The sequence below is a fragment of the Paralichthys olivaceus genome, chromosome 6 (genome assembly GCF_024713975.1).
Source record: "Paralichthys olivaceus isolate ysfri-2021 chromosome 6, ASM2471397v2, whole genome shotgun sequence".
Classification (NCBI taxonomy): domain Eukaryota; kingdom Metazoa; phylum Chordata; class Actinopteri; order Pleuronectiformes; family Paralichthyidae; genus Paralichthys; species Paralichthys olivaceus.
In genome coordinates, this window is record NC_091098.1 from 8565531 (window position 1) to 8587792 (window position 22262).

At 39.8% G+C, this 22262-nt stretch overlaps 1 protein-coding gene across 4 annotated transcripts in view; it reads left to right on the forward strand.

Moving 5' to 3' along the window:
- The window catches only part of mib2 (MIB E3 ubiquitin protein ligase 2), a 39332-nt gene that overhangs the window by 11298 nt on the left and 5772 nt on the right, over positions 1-22262 (forward strand). For 3 of the 4 annotated variants that reach the window (XM_069527358.1, XM_069527356.1, XM_069527357.1), the window contains exons 3-15: positions 671-842; positions 8862-8968; positions 10229-10423; positions 10783-10925; positions 11855-11962; positions 12071-12175; positions 12424-12586; positions 13252-13385; positions 14452-14600; positions 15128-15284; positions 16040-16194; positions 20783-20909; positions 21060-21320. In XM_069527358.1, coding sequence (XP_069383459.1) covers positions 671-842; positions 8862-8968; positions 10229-10423; positions 10783-10925; positions 11855-11962; positions 12071-12175; positions 12424-12586; positions 13252-13385; positions 14452-14600; positions 15128-15284; positions 16040-16194; positions 20783-20909; positions 21060-21320 — 1976 coding nt within the window. Of the gene's footprint in view, positions 1-670; positions 843-7577; positions 7768-8861; positions 8969-10228; positions 10424-10782; positions 10926-11854; positions 11963-12070; positions 12176-12423; positions 12587-13251; positions 13386-14451; positions 14601-15127; positions 15285-16039; positions 16195-20782; positions 20910-21059; positions 21321-22262 lie in introns of those variants that run through there. The other variant, XM_069527360.1, reaches the window with a different exon arrangement.

Consider the following 22262-nt stretch of genomic DNA (forward strand, 5'->3'; position numbering starts at 1 on the left):
TGCCAGCAACATAGACCCTTTATCAGATATCGATAGTGTCAAAGTGACAGTTTCTGAAGGCAGGACCACAAAACAAGTGCAGTAGTTTTAGAAGCCCACCTCCTTAATGTTAAAGTTTTCCTAATTCTCTATCAGCTGCAATGGTCATGTTTCTGTTGAAAAGCTGTGTCCACGTGTTTATCTCACTTGCTTGTGTCTGTTGGTCATGGCGTTTGTGGCTCATGCAGCCTTCACAATGCCCAGTTTGAGAAAGCATGGTGCCATTTCTTGTCATCAGCCCATCCAGTCCTATTTTGGACTTGAATGACACAAACACTTATGCTCAACTCATTAGCATTTTGCTCTATTTAAAGTGACATTTTTCTGCCTCAGAAGCTGATCCTTCAATTAATGGAGCAAAAGAAGATAAGAGATGAGGAACTGAGGGCGTGAGGGTATTTTTGTCATGCTGTTTGTGCCTCAGTTCCTTTACTTCTCTTGATATTTGCGTTTGTGTGATGTGTAACGTCAGTGAAGATGTGAGATATGTATTTTGTCCATTAGTTACTTGCAAATGTGAGTTGCGGTACTGGAAGTAAATGTTTTTGGACAAATGTTTTAAGCAACAGAAATGAAATAGAAAGACATAAAAATAGGAACATATGTTTAACCATCTCTCCTACCTTTCCAGGCGTGCGTCACTCCAACATCATCTGTGACAGCTGCAAGAAGCATGGCATCATGGGAATGCGATGGAAGTGCAAGGTGTGCTTCGACTACGACCTCTGCACCCAATGTTACATGAACAACAAGCACGACTTGAGCCACGCTTTCGAGCGCTACGAGACGGCACACTCCCAGCCGTGAGTACTGCGCTGCCACAATTGATCCTCATTTCAATTCTAGTTATGATATATCTCTGCTCAACTCAACTTGCTCTGTTTACATAGAATTCAACTCATAGGATGTAAGCCTTTATTTGTGCTGTTGCGTTAATTCATGCTACATTCGGTTTAGGCAGGGCTTTCCTGGCAATATCATTACATTTTCCACTTTGGTTCATTCCTACAAAGTTTCTTCTGGTAATCTGGTAATCAGCTAATGTCAGCTTGTCTTTCTCAGTTAACTGACCAGATGCAGCATTTCTGGTTTTATTTTCAATACACAGCAGTTTTAAATTAATGACTTTCCTACTGCTGCATACACTCATATGTTAGCCTGCAGCATAAATCTCACAGGTCTTAGACTCGGGTCAAATAATCAGCATTGACCCTTTGACACAACAAACAGGTATTTTATTTTGAAGGGATTAGATAGGATTTGAGGAGGTGTGGTGCTTTGGGCTCCTGTTTTTTTAATTTCACAAATTTAAACCAAAAGACAATTTTCTATGTGATCATGATTCACTTTATTTGTGTCAAACACAGCCCATTCTAACTAAAAACATAAAGGCACTTTAACTCACTATAGCTTTAGCCCGTAAAAGTAAATCTACCTATTAACTTATATAGCAGACAGTGGGGGCAGGGCAGTGTGCTTTCAGTCTGCAGACCATGTCCTGTCTTTAAGTCCTCAGATAAAGTCGTCGGCAAGTGGGTCTGACTTTTGGTCAAAATCGCAGACAGATCATTGTGATAATAAGGTGAAATAGTCTACATGCAATGTATGAAAAAACTTAAAACGTTTATATAACCCAACACGTAAACAGTAATAGTAGTAATAGTAGTAAGCAAATCAGCTTAATTTTATGAAAAACATTGATTATAAAATCTTCATTGCAGATAAACCAGATAGGATGAACACAACATTTTCGAACTTCACTCCGCACAATAGACTGTTTTGAAAAAGCCCTGCACACATGTCCAGCACACACAATAAAGAGTGACACTTTGTTGTAGACCTGTCTGAGGAGGACTCACTAATGACAAGGAATAATTCTGAAGTAGCTGTGGAGCATTCACACAGGACACTGCTCTAGTAGTAGATAATGTTTAATATTACAAAATTTCCTCTTGGAAAACAGCTAGATGTTAGAACCTTGTAATCCTAACATACATAAGAAGGACAGGTAAATCATTAATAGTTATGGTGAGCAGGATGTCGCTTAGAACCAAAAGGTGCTGTTTATGTTGTTTGTCTCAGCTTGGTCAGAAACATGCCTGGCCTTGTTATGGCTTAATGTTTAGTGAGCTGATTCCAAGTGTCCTATGTATGCAGACTAACTAGAGTGACTTCTCCTCTTCAGAATCCACTCTTCTGCATCAGTTCACAGTAAAGCTCCAAATGGCTTCAGGCACTGTCTGAATGTCAGCTGGATTGCCTGTTCTCATTTTAACGAGGTGATATGTATGACCCAGATTTCATCTTATAGTTTAGCCTGGTCCGGGTTCAACGCAGTAGCATTTATTTTCCTGTGTCTGATGTTCAGTGAAAGCTGTGAATAGGTGTGTGTGAATCATGACTTGTCGCTTCAATACAACTGAATAGTGAAGTCAGCCAGAGGTTTTTTTCTCAAGAGTTTAAAAAGCACTATTCAAATCAGTCAGGATGAGTACAAAGAGTTTATCTATTAAAGTTCATATGGGAAAAATCTGCAAATGTCTGACAATAACAGCAGTGTCACAAACAGAACATCAAATTCACAGTTTTAGTGTGTTATTGAAACAGTTCACCTCATGCATCAGTGAATCAAATGAATTGTTCTACCTCCAAAATATTTCCTGGTCGTGACTTGAACCTAGTATCTTTGCCATCTCTGTTCTATCACTTCACGCTTTTAATTATCTGTGATCACGTCTCTGCTAAACAGAAAAAACAACTTCAGTAGAATCTATTTTTAGTTTTTGGTTGGGGCCTCATTTGATTGTGTACCACGTGGACGAGGGTGGAAGTGGAGCAGTAGATTTGGACTTTTAGTGAAACCCTGCCTCTCCCAGCGAGACAGAATAGCACAGTTTAGCATTCTGACAGGAGGTAGAGTCTCATTTCATCTCCCTCCTCACTATTGATTTATCACTGAGGCCCAAATGTTGTTTGGCTCAGCAGTGTCCTTCATTAAGGTGATATTTTATTGGTGGAGCAAACGTATTTACGTGACCCTCCCAATAGGTCATTGCTTTCTATTTGTCGACACCGCATTAACACTGGCTTGGTCTCCCTGATCAATCAATTTTCATTTAGCTGAATTGGGAATTATTTGAAATATTTTGTAATAATTATATATTTTTTAATATATTTTATACTATACAATTTCAGTGATTTGTTTGATCATTGATGTTGGTTAGAGCAGAACCTGCCTTTTTTTTTTTTACTAGGGACAATGTGTCATCTTTAATCTGTGTTATTTAGAGTTTGTTTTAATCCCACTTGAATTGGGGTGGTACATAGCATCTGAGTGAGATGACGCTAAATTTAGACAACTAAAAATAACTCGACAGAGATTCCCTACTTGAGGATTAAGGCGTGTTAATATCAGAGCTACAATTTAAAGGTTCAGTGTGTAAGATTGAGTGACATCTAGTGGTGAAGTTGCATGTTGCAGATGAACACCCCTCACCTCACCCTCCCCTTTCCAAACATGAAAAAGAACCTTTGGTAGCTTCAGTTGTCATAAAAACTCAAAAGGTTTAGTTTGTCCAGTCTGGACTAATGTAAAAAACATGGCGGCCTTCATAGAGAGGACCCGCTCCTGATGTAGATATAAAGTATATAAATATAAAGGGCCCATTCTAGGGTAAAGAAAACAACAATTTGTAAAATTTAGGGGTGATTACACATTAGGAAAAACATCACTAGGATTATTTTATATCCAGTTCCTGCCTATAGATCCCTTTCACCTCAATTATACGCACTAAACCTTTAGATGTATAATGTGTTAATACCATTGCCAAAATGCTGTTGTTTGGTTGTCCAACACTGTAGGGACCTTTTCTATTATAAGCGTCCTCCTGCTTTATTAAGAGTGAAGTAAAATGTGGATGAAATTACAGTAAACATTTTAAAACTGTTTATCTTTATGAAATAGTCAAGATTAATATTTGAAAGTCTACATTGGTAGATTGAGAGCTTCATTTCTAACATGGATGAATATTGCTTTTCAAAAATAATGGCATCCCTTGTATTAGTTTAATTAAATATGAATGATATTGAAAATAATAAATGCGAACCATTCAAGCAGCCAGTCTGCAGAACTTTTGAATGAATTGACGTCACTGCTAACCCACTGGGCCTCTCTCCACTTTAGCTCTCAGTGAGGTTATTTCCATGGTGTCTGAAACATGAATGGTATATTGATGTTCATAAGTGTCATAAAAGACTGTGACTCCACTGAAGTCATTCAGCCATGATGTGAATGAAGTCTTCAGACATCACTTCAGAGCCTTTGTGACTTTTGAGACACTGTGTGGGATGTTGGCTTGGTGTTCATCACTGACCACTGTAAGCGGACAAGGTTACAGACAGCAGTGTTGAGAACTCATTTACAAAAAGTTAATCATGATTTTAAATATTTGTCAATATCAATAATTATTGCAATTTGTTAATATTAATGTAAAAATTTAAGATATATGTATTGATATAACACATTGAGGATCAATCTCAGATGTGTAAAATCTTTTGCTGTTCATCAAGTGTTGGTCTCTGCTCATAAAGTTTAAAACCTCAGCCTTCACTCACGCAACAATGTAGTCTTTGAATTGAAAAGAAATAATGATTTGTCATTTATGCTCATAAATATCGATATCTTCCTCATATCGTCCTGTCCTACTTGATGTTTTTTCCCAAATTTGTATTCTCACGTACCCGTGATTGGTGTGTGTGTGTGTGCATTTTGTACGATAATATTGTTTGAATTTGTTAGATTTTCTTTCACGCAATTACATTCATTCAATTTACTTTTAGTACAGAAACAAGTCAATGTTTGCAGATTTTCCAGCTTAACAGATATAAATAAATCAAACAAGACATGGATTATCAATAGAAATCACAATTTGCTGCACACCATTTTAGCATTAAATGGTCTATTCATAGTAACTGTGCATTCTTTCTTTTATCAAATAAATCTTTGTCTAATTTTAGTGAAAAGAGTTGTGATTGTCGCCTGGCGCTGGGACAGAGTGTATATCTGGTAGAACATCACATGAAAGTCACTTCTTTTCTCATCAGATGAGTTAAAGAGAGGAGTACTGTACAGTATGTGATACCAAACACACAGCACTTCTTTATTTTCACACTACACTGACCCATATTTCACTGACAGCATTTTCAAAAGACTGATTTATTATCTGGCAGTCATGAGACACTCTGATATTTGCCTGGAAAGGCAAATTTAACTTGGCTACATAATGAGTGGGAGTTCTTGTTGTGCCAGCAGTGATTTATGTGAGGAGACTGATTTGGGCTCAGCGTAGTTAAAAGGGAACCGCTTTCATGTGGACCAAACATGTGTGAGACTTTAATGGCAACTTAAGCAGGGTAGATCTATTTGTAGTTTACAGCCAATCTGTAGGCAGAAACTTTATTAGTGTCCCGAGGGAGCAATGGGAAGTTGTCATCAAAATAAACTGCTGCAGTAAGCTGACACTGGAGCGGCACCATCACAGACACAGTGCGAGACATGAGCTGGATGTACTCTGCTTGAGTGTTCCATTGTAATTACAACGGATTTCACAGGATTAGCATGCTAACATTCTCAGATGTGCAGATTAGCATATTAACATTTCCAGTTTCCTAGAAGATGTATTAGATAACAGGTGAGATGGGAAGTAAATCTAGGTGCAGGTTTAATGTGCTGTTCCTAAAGCACTAAGCTGTGTGCCTGTGATACATTAAATGTTGTGTGTTTCTTCATTCTTTCAAATATAACTTTCAAATAAACTATATTTGAAACCTAATTATTCTGAATCAAATGCAGAGAGGTGCTGTTGCTGCTTGTTTACTGTGTTCAGTGGTTTTTCATGTGCATGTGGTTTAAGCCTCGTAGTATATAGAGGTGTGTGTGCATGCTGACAGTGCTCAGGGCAGCATATGTGTTTACCATATGTTTACAAGGAGATGGTTGGTATGCAGTTAGTTAATCGGCTCTTCAACTCACAAACAACACACATGCACTTGCTAAGGAACCTATCAGTCTAATCCTTTCTTTGCATATCATGCTACACCTGATCTCCTCAGTTCGTTTTCAAAGTATATCCTACTCATCTCTACAACTTTCCTGCAGGGTTTTCCAGCGCTTTCTCTGTTCTAAAAAAAAAAAAAAAAAAAAAAAAAAAGAAGTGACTGGAATTTCTGCAAAAACTTGGTTCTGGTTGGGGAAGTGGAATTGGAAAAAATGTAGATTTTACTCTTGTTTTTACTCCCACCACAAAACTGCTGTCTTTATAAATGTATTTTGAAAAGGGTTTCATCGTATGCAAGATGTGGACAAAAGAAAAGTTGGTGCGGATGACAGGTCAATGTATTGATGTATTTTGTGTCTGTCCAAGTAGACTTAGTCTGGATTTGTGTTTTTACAGTTGTCAAGTTTCCACTAGGCCTTTAAGTAGAGGGCAAACAGGGCAGATACATTAAACCACAGCTGTTGTACTTGGAAGTGAAAACTCTGATAATTCGTGCCACCTACACCGGTTATCATTCCATAAAATATTTTTGATCATTCATTCTTGTCCTTTTGGTTCCTGCAAAGCAAAGGTTTTACTGTGTATCCCACTGAGTTTGTTTCAGAGACTCACGCTAACCCTTGGCTGACTGTAGAGCTGGCAGTTGTGTCAGTAGGTGTAGGCCTCTTGTCCTGATCCTGTCTGGGAGCAGAGGTGACATGGTCATGTAGGATTAGAAATCTTAATCCCTAGAAAGAGCTGTTTTGTTTTTCAGAGAAGCTTCACTACAAAACAACACAACAAACCCCAAGGTCATGTATTTTTTATGTAAATTCGGGATGTCTGTCAGTTTGCATCCACTTTATTCATGAAATATTTTTGAGTCGAGTTATAGTAATAGTTTCCTGTCCGAGAGCGTTCTCTGGTATGGTTTCAGTTCTTCAATTCTGACTAAATATTCTTTTTGCCATCAGGAAATTGGAATAATTTGTCACAGTATCTCCATGGAACATAATACTATGAAGTCAGGAAGTCTATTAACCAAGTTTGATATAGTTATCTTTATCACAATTGTACCGTGTATATATATATATATATATATATAAGCTTTATCAACACAGATACACTAAAGCAGCGCAGAATAATGTGCGAACAAACCTTATGTACTGTTTTTACATATGCACGTAGAGAGTTTCCATCTTATAAAGATATAGACAGAAATGCATTCACAGACATACATGCTCTTTGACTTGCCCTGAGGTGGCCTGCTTTCTGATTCTCTGCTGTCCAAGGATTAGTCTCAAAGCTCTGTGCTCTGTTCTCAGAACAGACCTGCGCAAGGTCAGTCTCACACAGGAGACTTCCTGTTATTCGACTCAAAGAGCCAAGCGTACGACTGTGTACTGCTGTAGCACCAAGGAACCTGAGAGAGCTGGCCAGTGAAGAAGGATGAAAGTAGCTGATGCTAGAACGTTAAGCAAAACCTGGTGTTAGAGAGACAAGGAGGCAGCAAAGCCTGAGGGCTACAGCTCTCATGAGGCTCTTCTACTTCTGATCACACTGGATTTTATATGATTTTGACTTCATCTAAAAAGTTGTTTGCTTGAAATGGAAGCTGGGGTTTGATTTCTTCAAAAAGTATGGGAATAGGCAGCTCCTTTGCACCAAGATCTGATCAAATCTTTACCATAAGGTACGTCACATTTTAGGACATGACTATGATTGCACTTGAGGATATTGGTCAATATGTTAGAAAGCGAGGTTTAGACACTGGTGTGGAATGTATCCTTAGTGTGTTTTAGTTTTTCAGTCAAAGACATTGTCTCAGGTTTGATATCCTGTTTATCTCCTGGCCACTTGTGGAAGAGCGACCTCAGAATAGACATCATTTGAAAAACTACACCCTGTGTTCATTGGTCATCAAGAATGTTGTTCCCTGATTATTTGTACCTCATGAGGTTTAAATGGTTAATTAATTATCAATCTGTTATTTGGCCGACACATTTTTAAACCTCAATAATTGGTTTTCCAACTGTGCATTTTTATGTGTTTTCTATCGCTTTGGTTTTCACAGATTTATTATAATTTATTGTAAGACATGAAATGCTTTGTTACGGTTGTTATATGGTTACATAATCAATGTAGGACTGTCGCAACATCCTGATTTTGATGATGATAATAATCAAATCAAAATATCATATTTATATCGTACTTTTCATAAACAGCTACTTCAGTACTTCACCAAGAGGACAAATAATAAGACAGATAATAAAGCAAATAATAAAAATCAACAAAAAGACCAATGAAATAATACAGTATCTTTAAAACTCATAATATAATCATAAGAATAGATGATTATCAGTTTTGAAACACAAATGACTGATAGCCTTAATAATAATATAATAACATTGTGTCATCAATCCAGTTTCCCTTATGCAAATAATATTACTCTGACCATCAACATCTTTCTGCACAACCCCACTTGGTTTTAGTAATTTTTTTTGTATTTTGGAATAATTTCAGTGTCACCAATTTGCAAAATTACATAAAACACACTTAAAACTATGTTAAGAATTAAATTGACCAATAGCATTATTGTTGTTTTTCAAACCTAGATATCATGATAATGTTATGAATTCTTTTGGCCATGATAATCGTTTCGTGAAAATCCGATATTGCGACAGTCCTGAAGTGTTAAATTGTAAATTTCATTGCAGTCTTAACTTTTTCTCAGATGGTGTGTAGTTTGGTTTGTTCAGCTGTGTGTCCATGCTTTTTAAATCACAGAGTAAGCTTGGCACCGAGGCAGAACCTCCCACGGATCATCCTCAAAGGAATCTTCCAGGGGGTTAAAGTCGTTCGAGGACCTGACTGGGACTGGGGCAACCAAGACGGTGAGTGGTTTGTATGTGTGCATGTGTGCGTGCTGGGGGGATCGTCGAACTGCCAACGCCAACTCAAAAGCCCCCCTACCTTCCTGAGTATGGAGCTGTGCCTCTTCAAAGTGTTCCACTATCCATAACCCATAGTGTCACTGTAACCTCACGTCTCATCTACCCATGAAATGTTCAATTAGTCTGCGTGCACTTATATTGCCAGTGACTTATTTGAGTCTGTTCCACAGATGTGCCAGTCTCTGTGTCTCCTTTGATTTTCTTTGTTCAGACCCGTTAAGTTGCAAAAACTGAGAACCCCCTTTATTTAGTCACTATTGTCTGCGGTGCAAGTAATAAGAAAGCAGAGACTGGAGATTATTTCTTGAATTGAATTATGCTTTCGTCTGCATTTTTTTACCACGTGATAACAAGCTGTGAGTCTGCACTGTTTTGAAAAATTTGTCATCTATCAGATACAAACAGCCCACACAGGGTGATGTTTAAATTTAAATTGTTTAAATATTAATTCAAAACAATCTTCCACATCAGTGGACTAAATTTAAACCCTTGGACGATCCCTTTAGGGAGAGGGAGAATGTTAATATATCTTTATATTTCCTGGTCTGGGGTCATCGTTGTCTCTGAGAATAGTAATGCTCCCTTCTCTGGGCTGGAGCGAATGAGTCAAAATGTCCTTTTAGTGTCTTTGAAATCAACGCCCCTGGGTTTGGTCAAGTCACTCATCAGGCTTAAATGGCGTGCATACGGGACGCTCTGAGGATGCTCACAAACCCCCAGCCCACCGTGTAGTGTTATGGGTCACTGGATTAGTTGGTGTGGTTACTGAGACAGCTTGAGGACTTCAGTGACTTCCGGGTTCTCCTCAAACCTGATGTATGGATCTGAACAATCTTGTGAAACAGCATTGACATTAATATTGTGGCTTGGAACTATGGAATTGTTAAATGGTGATTCTGCTTTTGTACTTTTCATGTTTTTGTATTTGAATTGAGAAGGGTGACTGTGTTTTGTCAGGTTACATGAGAGTGACTGAGGAAAAATGTTTCTCTGTGTCATCTCATTTGTCTCACATGTCTCTGTCTTCCATTCTTACCTGATGTTTAAATATTGTTCTTGTCACTTCTTGTTCACTCTGTTGAAATGTTCTCACAAACATAACAAAATCCCCTTTATCTTTATCTAACCATGTTTTTCTTTAACGAGCTGATATGATATTGGTTCTTGCATATTTATCTGTCTGCATTTATGTGTGTGTAGGCGGGGAGGGTAAGGTTGGGAAGGTAGTGGATATTCGTGGCTGGGATACAGAGTCTGGTCGCAGCGTGGCCAGTGTCACCTGGTCTAACGGCACCACCAATGTCTACCGAATGGGCCACAAGGGCAAGGTAGACCTGAAATACGTGTCTGACGGCCAAGGAGGCTTCTATTACAAAGACCACCTACCAAAGCTCGGTAAGACAGAGTCCTGTTTTATTTAAGTTTGCACTCCCTAGACACTAAGTCGTTAATTTCTCAGTTGTTCAGTGGTTCACATTTCATAATAAGAAGTAAAGCGAAGGATATTTGCCTTCATGCATAATCAGATTATAGTCTGTAATCTCACTACATTGTGATAAGTATAAAACAAGCCTCTGATTTATGTAATTACTGGTTGACAGCTGTCTAAAGTGCTACTAGTAGGTTTCTTTATCGCTGCAATGTACAATACAGCGATAAACACTAGTTTTAAACTCAGGCGATCGTTGCTGTTAGTTTTAAATATCCCCCATAAATCGGGGTCTACTTGTTGATGCTGACACTTTTCCATCCAGGAGAGCACGCAGAGCTGCAGCGCCAGGAGAGTGCTGATGGCCACTCCTTCCAGCAGGGAGACAAAGTCAAGTGTCTCTTGGAGGTGGACATCCTGCGACAAATGCAGGAGGGCCACGGAGGGTGGAACCCCAAAATGGCAGAGGTACTAAACTGTTTTCTTCTGACATAATGACAAATAACACAATTCAGATGAAACCATTGACAGTACATAACTTCCTGTTGAGCTGTTCTTTAATGCAAAGTACAACGTGTACAGTGGTTTTCAGAAAGCATTCAGACCACTTCACTTTTGTCACACTAGATTGTAGATTTCATTTTAAATGGATTACTCTTCCATTTTTTCCCATCTATCTACATTCAGTAATTCATCATTACAAAGTGAAATTGTTGTTAGATTTTTTGGGAAATAATTTCAGAAAATTAAAAAAACTAAAAGTTCTAATTGCAAAAGTATTCAGACTCTTGATTGATTAATTTATTTCCCTTTCTGAACTATATTCAATCAATTCAGTTTGCCACAGTTGGATCCCAGTTTGAGGCAGATCTCAAGGACTAGACTGGCACTCAGTACAGTTCGCTTGAATTCAATCTAGCTGCTATAAATTTCACATACTGACATACTCATAGATGTCAGTTGACTAAAATCCATTAATTATTCCAGGGGAAAATGTTAGAAAATACATCATGTCGCAATGTGACACATACCACATCCTTGAACCAATTTTCCTGGAAATCTGTTTTGCTTTTTAGTGTGATCTTGCTGTTGGTGAAAACATAACCTGGAGATAATTCATAAAACAAACAAACCACAGTTTTTATCAATTAAAACAACACCTACTTTTTGGATAAACCTGTTTTTTGTGCTTTAGGAAAACATGACCTCACACATGACTTTTGAACCTGGCATATAGAATATCTGTATTATATAAGTAGCTCAGTTGGATGTTGGTGTGCAGTGGAGTGAAAAGAAACAGAACATCTAACTCTCAAATCACAGCTGCTTAAAGGAGCATTAAGGTCACAGACATGCAGAGAGGGACCTGGGGTGAAACTATCTATTTGTGTTTGCAGTACATTTGTCGGATCGGGACTGTCCATAGAATCACTGACCGAGGAGATGTCAGAGTCCAGTACAGCAACAACATCCGCTGGACTTTCCATCCTGGGGCCCTCACCAAGGTACAGACTTACAGATCCATTTCCCCTAAAGGATCGAGACAGAGTTTAGTTATGATTATAATAGCCCCTCAACTTTGTCAATAGTTTGTCCATCTGTCTTTCTCCCAGGTGAACACATTTGGAGTCGGTGAACTAGTACGGGTGTTGGAGGACATGGAGAGCGTGAAGAGACTGCAGGCTGGCCATGGAGAGTGGACAGACAGCATGGCTCCTGTACGCTCATTTAACCTGATAACACCAGCATTTGAACACAGCATGACTAATAAGACAATACTTCCGTTTAGAGATGATACTTTCCAATTTCACATTCAGATAGACACAGCACACTGGTGAATGAAAAGCCTCGGTATTTACCTAACATTGGGGAGCTGCTTGATTCTTATCTTTTTTGTATTTTTTGTATTGGTCCCTGTCTCACCCACTCATGCCCCCTCCACCTCACTTACTGGTTTTTGTCCTAGGTGCTTGGCCAGGTCGGGAAGGTGTTGAAAGTATATGCGGATGGTGACCTTCGGGTGGCATTCGGAGGTCAGACATGGACGTTCAATCCAGCGTGCCTCTCGGCCCAGCCGGTGGAGGTGGACGCCAACCTCATGACGGCCGAAAACCCCAACGAATCTGGAAGTAAGACCTCTGCCTGGACAAGGGGGCTCATCTGTAACACTCCAGCTCCGGCTTTACCCTCAGCATGCATTCACTCATCTTCCCCTGCCTTCATCTGTACTCTGCCTCCGCCTCGTGCATGCTTTCACATACAGGCTGCTGCTGCTGTGTCATTAACGGCCACAGTCACAAATATTCCCTGTGTGTCTTTTTTCAGCAATCTGTGGACAGGGTGTCCATTTATTGGGATGTTCTTCTCTGTGGCATGTCGTGATCCTGCATGTTGACAGCGAGAGGGTTTTGCCGCACAGCAGACATTTGTCATCATGTCAGAAGTTCTCAGCGGTCTCTTAATCATGACTAAACCTTTCCTGTATGTGTTCAGCTCAGCGGATGGGAGCTTGTCAACAGAGTGATGTGTGTCCATGTGTGTGGTCCAATTGCACTGCATGGGGGGACATTTTGACTCATTCCTGTGGTTTTTGCATTTGGCTCAGCCTTGAAAGATTAACCAGTGTGAATTTGTTGTGCTGTTTTGGCCTCTGCAAGTCTTTGTGACAACACTTCTAATCATGTTGTTCCAATTAGTCTAATTAAAGTTAGTTAATCACTTTGTCTCTCTTCTCTCTCCCCTTTTCTTCTCCCTTTATCCCATCTCCTGTCCATCTGACTACATCTGTGTGCAGGTACTGTCATCTCAGTGTTGGAGAAGCTGCTGTCTCAGTCCACAGAGCAGGACAATCCCAGTCGCTTGGTCATTGAGGCAGCACATGGCAGTGCCAACAAAGTGAGGGAATTGGTGCAGAAATATCCTGACAAGGTTAGTGCAGCACTCCCTTTTCTTTGCTGCAGTCCTCTGCCCGTTCCAAGAGCCCCTTCCACTAGGACACCAAGACTGGGGGTGGGGAATTTAGGGGGACAGAGTGACTTGGTGACACAGGATACACTGGAATTTGCTCTGGCTATGTCAAATAATAATTTTATGAAAATTTTCACATTGAACACCCCTCCAACCACCCAGCATCAGAACATGGGGTGGAGCACTTTTCTCTCCACTGTTTGTTGTTGTAAATATGGTGCTGTTTATTTTATCACTCTCCTAGGTTGTGGACTCCCATATAAAAAGATTTAAACGCACAAGAGTCGACAGCTTCTCTTTTTTTGGTTGTTAATTTATATTTACACCTATGAATATGGAAATTAGATGAATAATTTAATACTGGACATGATGAGGATAACTGTGTCCATTAATAATTTATGAAACTGATTCTCATTATGTCATTGGCTTGTTTAGTCAAGAGTGAGGCTGAATAGTAATGATAATAGGAAAATAAGGGAGGGACAAAGTTTTCTTTTTCAACAGCCACCATAAAAATTATTTACTTAAAAATATTTATAATATACATATACAAAATGCTTTGACCTGCTGTGGAATGACATTGTAATATGACAGTTACATAAACACATTATATATAATAGAATATGATAGATAGATATTATAGATAGATAGATAGATACTTTATTGATCCTGAAGGAAATTCAAGTGATGATATGACGTGTTTCTATTTTAAAATCAGTAAAAAAGTAATAACCTGCAAAATGAAATCTTATATAAATACATTATATAGATTAGAATATTATTAGCTGAGATGTGTTTCTATTTTAAAATGAGTAAAACTTAAAAGCACATTTCACTTGTGTTCTCAACAGCATTTCTGCATCTCCATGTTAATGGTTACACAACATGCTGGGATTATGTATCATGTGTATGACGCTGGTGGCTGTTCATGCTCAGATTATTTCCAGCCGGTCTGTGCTCCGCTCCGTTAGTGTCTGAGCCTCCCTCGTCCGAAATGAATCTTCGACCACGTTTGTGTCTCTGGCAGGTGGATATAAAGAACCAGGGCAAGACTGCACTGCAGGTCGCTGCTCACCAAGGCCACATGGAGGTGGTGAAGGCCCTGCTGCAGGCCAACAGCTCCATCGAGGTCAAGGATGAAGATGGAGACACGGCATTGCATTACACTGCATTTGGGTGAGGAAGACACACACACACACACACACATATGCTCAGGTTTTTTTATACATACACGGATTTTCAGAATACAAAGCTGCAATGATAACACACACACAAACACTTGTTCAGCAGAGCTCTCCTACCATGTAATGTGATAATCCATTTACACCAGTGACAGCACTTAAGTGTTGCCTAATCAGCCAGCCATATCTCCTCCCCCCCTCACAAGATGAACACATGCTCAGAAAACCCAACATCTGATAAAATCTCTGTGGGAATTTCTACTTGTTGAAAACAAGTTTGTGATGCTGACATCTTGCAGCAGCGGGACACCATGCAAACAAAATGTCAGCCTTAGCACGCAACCCTGGAGCTTTGTGTGGCTCCTCGTAGGTTTTCAGAACCAACACGTGCGATTTGTTTATATTCTGCTTTAAATGACCTTAATTCAAAACACTGTTTGGACAGGTTGAATCACTCAACGTAAATGAATGACAATGAGGATTAATCTGTGTGTGCGTGTCTTTTTGTGTCTTTCGGTGTAGTAATCAGGCAGAGATCGCTCGGCTGCTGTTGAGCAAGGGGGCAAACGTCAACCTCCTGAACAACTCCATGTGCACGGCCCTCCACATCGCTGTCAACAAGGGCTTCACTGATGTGGTGCGGGTGCTGACTGAACATTCAGCTGATGTCAATCTCCAGGTGAGATTTTAACATTTAGGTCAGATTTTTTCAGGCATTATATTTGCGGGTTGTCCATACTGATGTAGTACTCTACTTCCCTAAAATGAATATCTCTGGGTCAACCACCACAGCAAACCTTTGTCACACTTCTCTCTGGCTCATCAGGACCGAATAGAGACTGAGCTCATTTCTTAGCATGTAGCAAGAGATTGAACGTAAACCACTGAGTGTAGGGTAGCAATAAACAAGCTTCTCTGCTTGTGTAATTTATCCTACACATGTCATAAACCACTCATACGTTGCCTTTTTTCAAGCAGTTGCAAAAGCACATGCATTTATGGTGTTTGACTGTGTCCCTGTTTCTCTTCATCTCTCAGCCTCATTAAAGCAGTTTAGTTTCTCTTTTAGGGCATTTTGTCTTACACGCCTGCAACCAGGCCCAGAATTAATAACTCTTCTTTTTCTGCTTGAGTTGTGTAGCTACTCAGCCAAAAACATGTCGGCACAGACATCGTTAGTGTGCAGAAAATGTGCGCGAGTGTCTGTTAGTGTGTGTGTGTGTGCGCTATTTAGAGACTTAACTCATGTAAGTCTACTAATTAGCACCTTTGTGATGTTGAGGATATTATACTGTAGATGTTAATGATGCACAAGTTGACTTAAGTTACTGCGATCCATATAATTGCCATTATAACAATATTGTTTATTTTGCTCAAGAAAAGGTCTGTGAACCTGCAGCACCAATTTTTACTCTTTTTTTCCTCCCCAATCAGGATTCATATGGGGACACGCCTCTCCACGACGCCATTGCAAAAGATTTCCGCAACATCATTGAGATCCTGGTTGTGGTGCCCAGCATTGACTTCACTCAGCAGAACCATAGAGGCTTCAACCTCCTGCACCATGCTGCTCTAAAAGGAAACAAACTGTAAGTAGAAATAAAACACAGGCTTTAACTTTCAGTCTTTGTGGTTGACACTTGGTAGAAATTAACAATATGATCTAGTAAATAGTCTCATGTCTTTTTCTTAATTATCAGTTCAGTTGTTCTCATGTGCATGCGTCTAATGGGAGCACTGGAACTGATTGCTATGGGCTTATGTGGGAATCTCTCCTGCGTGTTTAAATGAGGACTCAAAGGTCAGCTCTCTTCACTATCATTACAAATGGAGAGCTCATCTCCCACACAGCTTCTGCTGGTGTCAGCAGACTGGCGGTCAATATCAGGAAAAAAATGCAGCAACCTTTACTTTTGCACCCAATACGTTGACTTGTCCTCCAGATCTTCTCCCAAACTACATTTAGTGCAGCTGTTTCTCGGGCTATGCCGATTTGGGATCCGTGAGTAGACAAAAATTTAAAAAATCCAAAAGCTGCATATTATTTCCCAGGAAAGAATGACTCAACTATAGGTTGTATCACTGCTTTGTCATGGTGAGAGTCAGAAGGAAACACTTTGATTGGCTCCATAATTTTCATTCCTCACTACAACTGCCATTAACACCATCAGGAAACTGGGGAAAGATCTGCTCAGGCTCTTTTAATCCACACCAAGACACTTGAGGCCACACAACAAGCTTGCCTCCAAGGTTCCATTGTCTTCTGACAGTGTTGATTTTACTCTGATTGACGCTGATCCTCAACGAGGCTCTGACCCGGCCTGAGTGAACATTCTCACAATGATAAGGTTCCCCAAACACGACTGTTATGTCTGGCTCCATTTGAATGTATCAGTGTGTGCAGTGTGATTGTGCCTCTGTGCATTTTTCCACATCAGCTCCCACACACCCTGAATACCCTGGAAATGTTGTGAGAAAAAACTAAACATAATCAGTGGTTGCTTTATTTATTTTTTTGATTTTATCACAGTTCTCAGTAGTACTGTGAATATGTTATGAAATCATGTTATTGATAAATTAAGTGCTGTACAAGTTATGAAATGAATACTTTTTCCAATCCTGTGACCTGTCATTATAAACCATTCTGTTCATTTTGTCTCTGATATGATATTTGATGACTGTTTGCAACATGCAGCATCATATAACTATTCAGAAATCATTTATCTTATATATGCATGATATTTTGATATTTTTTACAGTGTGCAGAGTCCGCCTGACTGTGGTGGCAGTTTCTGGTCCTTAGCTTCCGGGGTTTTTATTACCTGATATGAACTTTCCTTCCCAAATTGCAACAAAGCCATGCAATGGAGATGCCACTTTACTAAGGTTTCAGTCTGAGAAGTTTAAGGTATTTTATGTCATTTGATGCATAATATCCTGGATGTTTAAATTCCAAAGAGGAAGGGATCGCTGTTCTCATCAACAGATTGAGTAGATGGACTGTTTGCTTGCAGACAGTCCATCAGACAGTGCCATCTGTCAAATACTAAACTAGTCAAAAATGAGTCACACACATGTCATTTCTCATCAAAAGTTGTGAAGAATCTGACCTCCTGACTTCTCCTTCCAGCCGACATGTCCTCATCCCTCTACTGTCAGCCACCCTCCTAGAAATGATCCCACAGAAAATACAATCTCAGGACAGCCTCGTTCATGGGGGAATGTCGGACGGAGCAGGAAAGAAATACAGTCTGCGAGCAATAACTGCGAGAGGAAGAAGGAAGGGAACAGAGGCCGCAGTGGACAGTCATTCATTAAATGTCCAATCTGTTCTGGCTAGTGTCGTATGTGCGGTGCTGAGTTTAGGCCATGCTCCCCAGCATTCATTTAGCCTGACATCGGCCGCTGCGCCAAAAGCAGAACCCCAGAGGATTTACAGTGTTCAGGACAAGCTTGGTTCACCAGTTCATTCATATATCATCAAGCCGGCCTCACATTACACTGATATAGTCCAGGTGCAGCGGAGTCGCTGTGTGTTTTCCTAGTTTGTTTTGGCTTTAATACAAACCATAATCTGCTGTTGAATCTATGCAGACTTTAGATTGAGGGTTACTTTAGCCTCTGTAGAGTGAATTAAAGATTAATAGTAGTTTTAAGGGATTTAAGGATGGTTTGTTCCTCTGCCTGGGATTTTTTTCTTGCGGTGCCTAAATTGATAGTTGCTTTACTTTCCTCAGCTTCAAAAGTATCCATCCATAAAAGTATATATTTAATGTCTGACACTACTATGGAGCTCCTGTCAGCAGCTGTGACCCTCTGTTGTTTTTTTCTGAGAGAAAGCTGAAAATGTTTTGTTTATTAGACTATTTATTTATTGTGGGGAAATGGAAAAAAGGGTCTAGAGGCCAAGTTCACTAACAGTCCTGGGAAAGAAATGAAACAAGGCAAGCAGCCAGACTTTTTTCCGGCATGACAGAAGAAGCAAATAGATATAGAGGATGGTTAGTCTGTTTACTGTAAGTTTACTTAGCTGAATTTCTCCCTCTTTCCCTGTAATCTCATCTCCTCATTGCAGCTTTGTTTTCTCCTCACTTTCACCAGAAGCACTTTGTCCCACTACAATTATTCTATTATTATTCTAATTCCACAACACACTCCATCTCACACATATACAAAATGAAAATCCTTTATTTTAATTATTTTTCATTCACAGAGGCGTAGAATTGGTAAATCTCTTCAGATTTGAGTTTTTTTAAAATAGGGATGTTAACTCCTAAAATAACCAAATGATCACATCAGTTTCCATAAAAGTCATTAGCAGTCTACCCAGGATGCCCTCTGGCTGTTTTGTGCAAAGGCATGTTTGCACAAAACTGCCTCCAAACGTCAGCCCAGGTCTGAATATTCATGAACACGCTGGAGTAATGATTATGGAAATAATCCAGAGAAGTGAGGGATTGTGGGTACAGAGGTGACACAACTGACCTGGCTGTTTTCTAATCTGAGTGGCTCAAGATGCTCTTTAAGTTAATTAAGGTGATTTAAAGTCACAACACACATGTGCACAAGTGCGCCAAACATACACAAACACACACACACACTCATACTGAGGTGCATCGCAAGTACCAATGACTTCCAACACAGTGTCACAGCTCAAGAAATGATACACTGAGCAAAGATCAGCAAGACGTTGAAAATGTAACTGCTCCTGGTGCTGATCAGAGTGAATGTGTGTGTGAATGAGTGAATCGAAAACCGTATCATATTAGTCATTTGTGTCATAGGAGTTTTATTCTGGTAGAAAGATTTTTTGTTTGTTGATAGTTTGATCACCAATGTGCATATATTTGTAGCAGGAATGCACATTGGTGGCAGATGAATGAATAACAAATACATGAAAATATTTGAATTTCTGAAAGAAGGATGGCTCCAAACTGGTGTTAAGGAATGGCAATAGTAGAGAGATTTATTTATTCATTTATAGAAATAACTTTACATCATAAGTAGTGAACATTTCTTTTTAAATAAAATGTATAGGTCAATCATGTGTTCCCCAGCTGTTAGCTTGCTTAAGACGTTCATTCTTTTGCTTCATTTTGGTAATTATAGCTTAACTTGTGCTACACCAGTGTTTACAAACAGTAAACCCCAGTAGAGCTAATACTAAAATAAATCAGATGTTCATAGAAAGTTTAGGTCACCTCTCTCTGAAGCCCCCATGGTGACTAGACAGCTTGCTGTGCAGCCTGAGGCTGTCGGCTTCAATTTCACACGTCATAAAACTAACTCAGCGACGGAGCAGAGGACAGCTCAACAGTGCAGCCCAACCTCGCACTGCAGCATCAGCCCGTTGCATAAATCAGAAGAAAAGTTCTCATAGTCTCACTTTACTGAATGTGGCCTCATGATACACTGCAACTGACCTTTTACTCCCTAGGCAAGTTTCACTTTAAAGACAATCTGATTTAAGTAGAAGAGATTAAGATTAAAATATCTGATCTAATTTCCCAAGTTGTGTCAGGAATTGAGCTGCGACGTGTTGACGTGGAGTTTATTATTAACAGTCTGGACGAATGTTGAATATGAGGGAAAACTACAAGGATGGCAGTTATATATTATTATTTAAAGATTAAAGCAACAATTTACATGGAACACTTAAAGGACACTAGAAGTGTGCAGCAGAAAGGCCTGGCTCTTTTCACCACGGACAGCCGTTCATCAGAAGAGCAGGTCAGGTGACCATATTTAGTGACAACTGTCTGCCTGCTGTGTCTCAGTGTTTTCTTGTTAGATCCACTTCTGCAACAGCTGTCTCTGCCCAAGCTCAGGTCAAGTATGCTGTGACACAGGAAGAGCTTTGTATTCTAGGAGGTTTATGTTGCGTTTTTCTTGTGCTGTCTGAACTTGTGTGATTGCAGTCGCTGTCTGATCAGGATTGTGTGACAACACCAGACTAAAATTAAGATATAGGTGCAGAATTAACCTCATGAAAGCTTATCACGTTCAATTACAGTTGAATTGTTACCTTCAGCAGCCTTTAAAGTATTTTCTTTGAGATAGTAAAAAGTACTGGGGCAACTATTTATATATAACTGTTGTTAAAATAACGATAATGAGCCATGAGGGCTGTTTTGCAAACTGGCTAATTGAGTCTTGTGTTGTTTGATCCGGCGGCAGGGCCACAGAGAAGATCATGGCTCGAGCACGGCAGCTGGTTGATGTTAAGAAGGAGGATGGCTTTTCCGCGCTGCATCTGGCCGCTCTCAACAACCACAGGGATGTTGCTGAGATCCTCATCAAGGAGGTGAGCCGAGGACAGGAGCAAATCAGAGTCCTGTAAAGCTCATACGTCCATACATCTTTTATTCACTGTTTTTAATCATTATGAATTTCTGGCACATGTTCCTAGTAGGGGAATTTCAATATCCTTTTTTCTAAACCACCTCTTCCACAGGGACGCTGCGACATCAACATCCGCAACAACCGCAACCAGACGCCACTGCAGCTGGCAGTGACGCAGGGCCACACCGAGCTGGTGCAGCTTCTGGTGGCCGAGGGGGCGGACGTCAACATGGAGGACGAGGATGGCGACACGGCCATGCACGTTGCCCTCCTCCGCCCACAGCTGGCCAATGTTATGCTCAGTCCCACCGTGGGAACCAGCAGCACCGAGGAGAGCAGTGAGGGCTGCTCCTCCACGTCGCTCTACTGCAGGGTGAGAACTGACAGGGTGGTGGAGGAGAAGTAGCATATTGTTGACCTGTTGTTTTAACAGATTTTTAAATTATTTAGAAGGAAAGCAATTCGATAAATTAACAATAGCTGGAAGATTCTATCATTCATATTACTTTCAGTAACCGTTGGGATTTGTGGGAGATGGTGGTGCATGTGTCAACCAATATGAACATATGAATAGAACTTAACTACTTTATTATATTTGATCAAGTTTGCAGACAATGTGCCTTTATACATTAATAGGCCACATCTAATATCTTTAATTTTAATTATTTTTTTAAGATTGTTAACATGCCTTATTCTGTATTTACTTAAATTACTCAACTCATATGCTGAATTCTGGGTATTGCTGGGACAGATTGACGTAAAAAAGACACAACAAAACTTAAAAAAGATCCCACAGGAAGAAAAAGTGGCTAAATACAGACTGGTGAGTGGGTAAATAAAGACAGTTACGAAAGGAAGAGAACAAAATAACATTCAAAGATAGAATAAGTAGACGCCTATGGTTGGTTAATTAAGACTGAAGCCTGGAGGAGGGATTAGTAGAGTCTTAAGGAGGTAAATACAGACTAAGAGTTAATAACCAAATGAGGCACAAGGGGAGAATGGTAAACAAAACCTGAGGGAATGAGTGTCAGTGTCATTTGCTTATAGTCTTGAGGCTTTAATGTAGGATAAAGAAGCTAGTTGCCAGGTACACGATGGAACGAATGTGGTGAGTCAAGTAGGCAGACTTAAAGAGATGGTTAATTTAAGATTATTGTGTAAACAGGATAATAGAGATGGCTTAACTGAGGAGAAAGTAATCAGATAAGAGTGCCCTGAGGTGGTATTATATCATATGTAGGGAAGAAGCAGGTGTTTCAGCTACAGAGTGTTTTGGGGGGAACAAGAGCAAAGAATCATAAAGAAAATAACC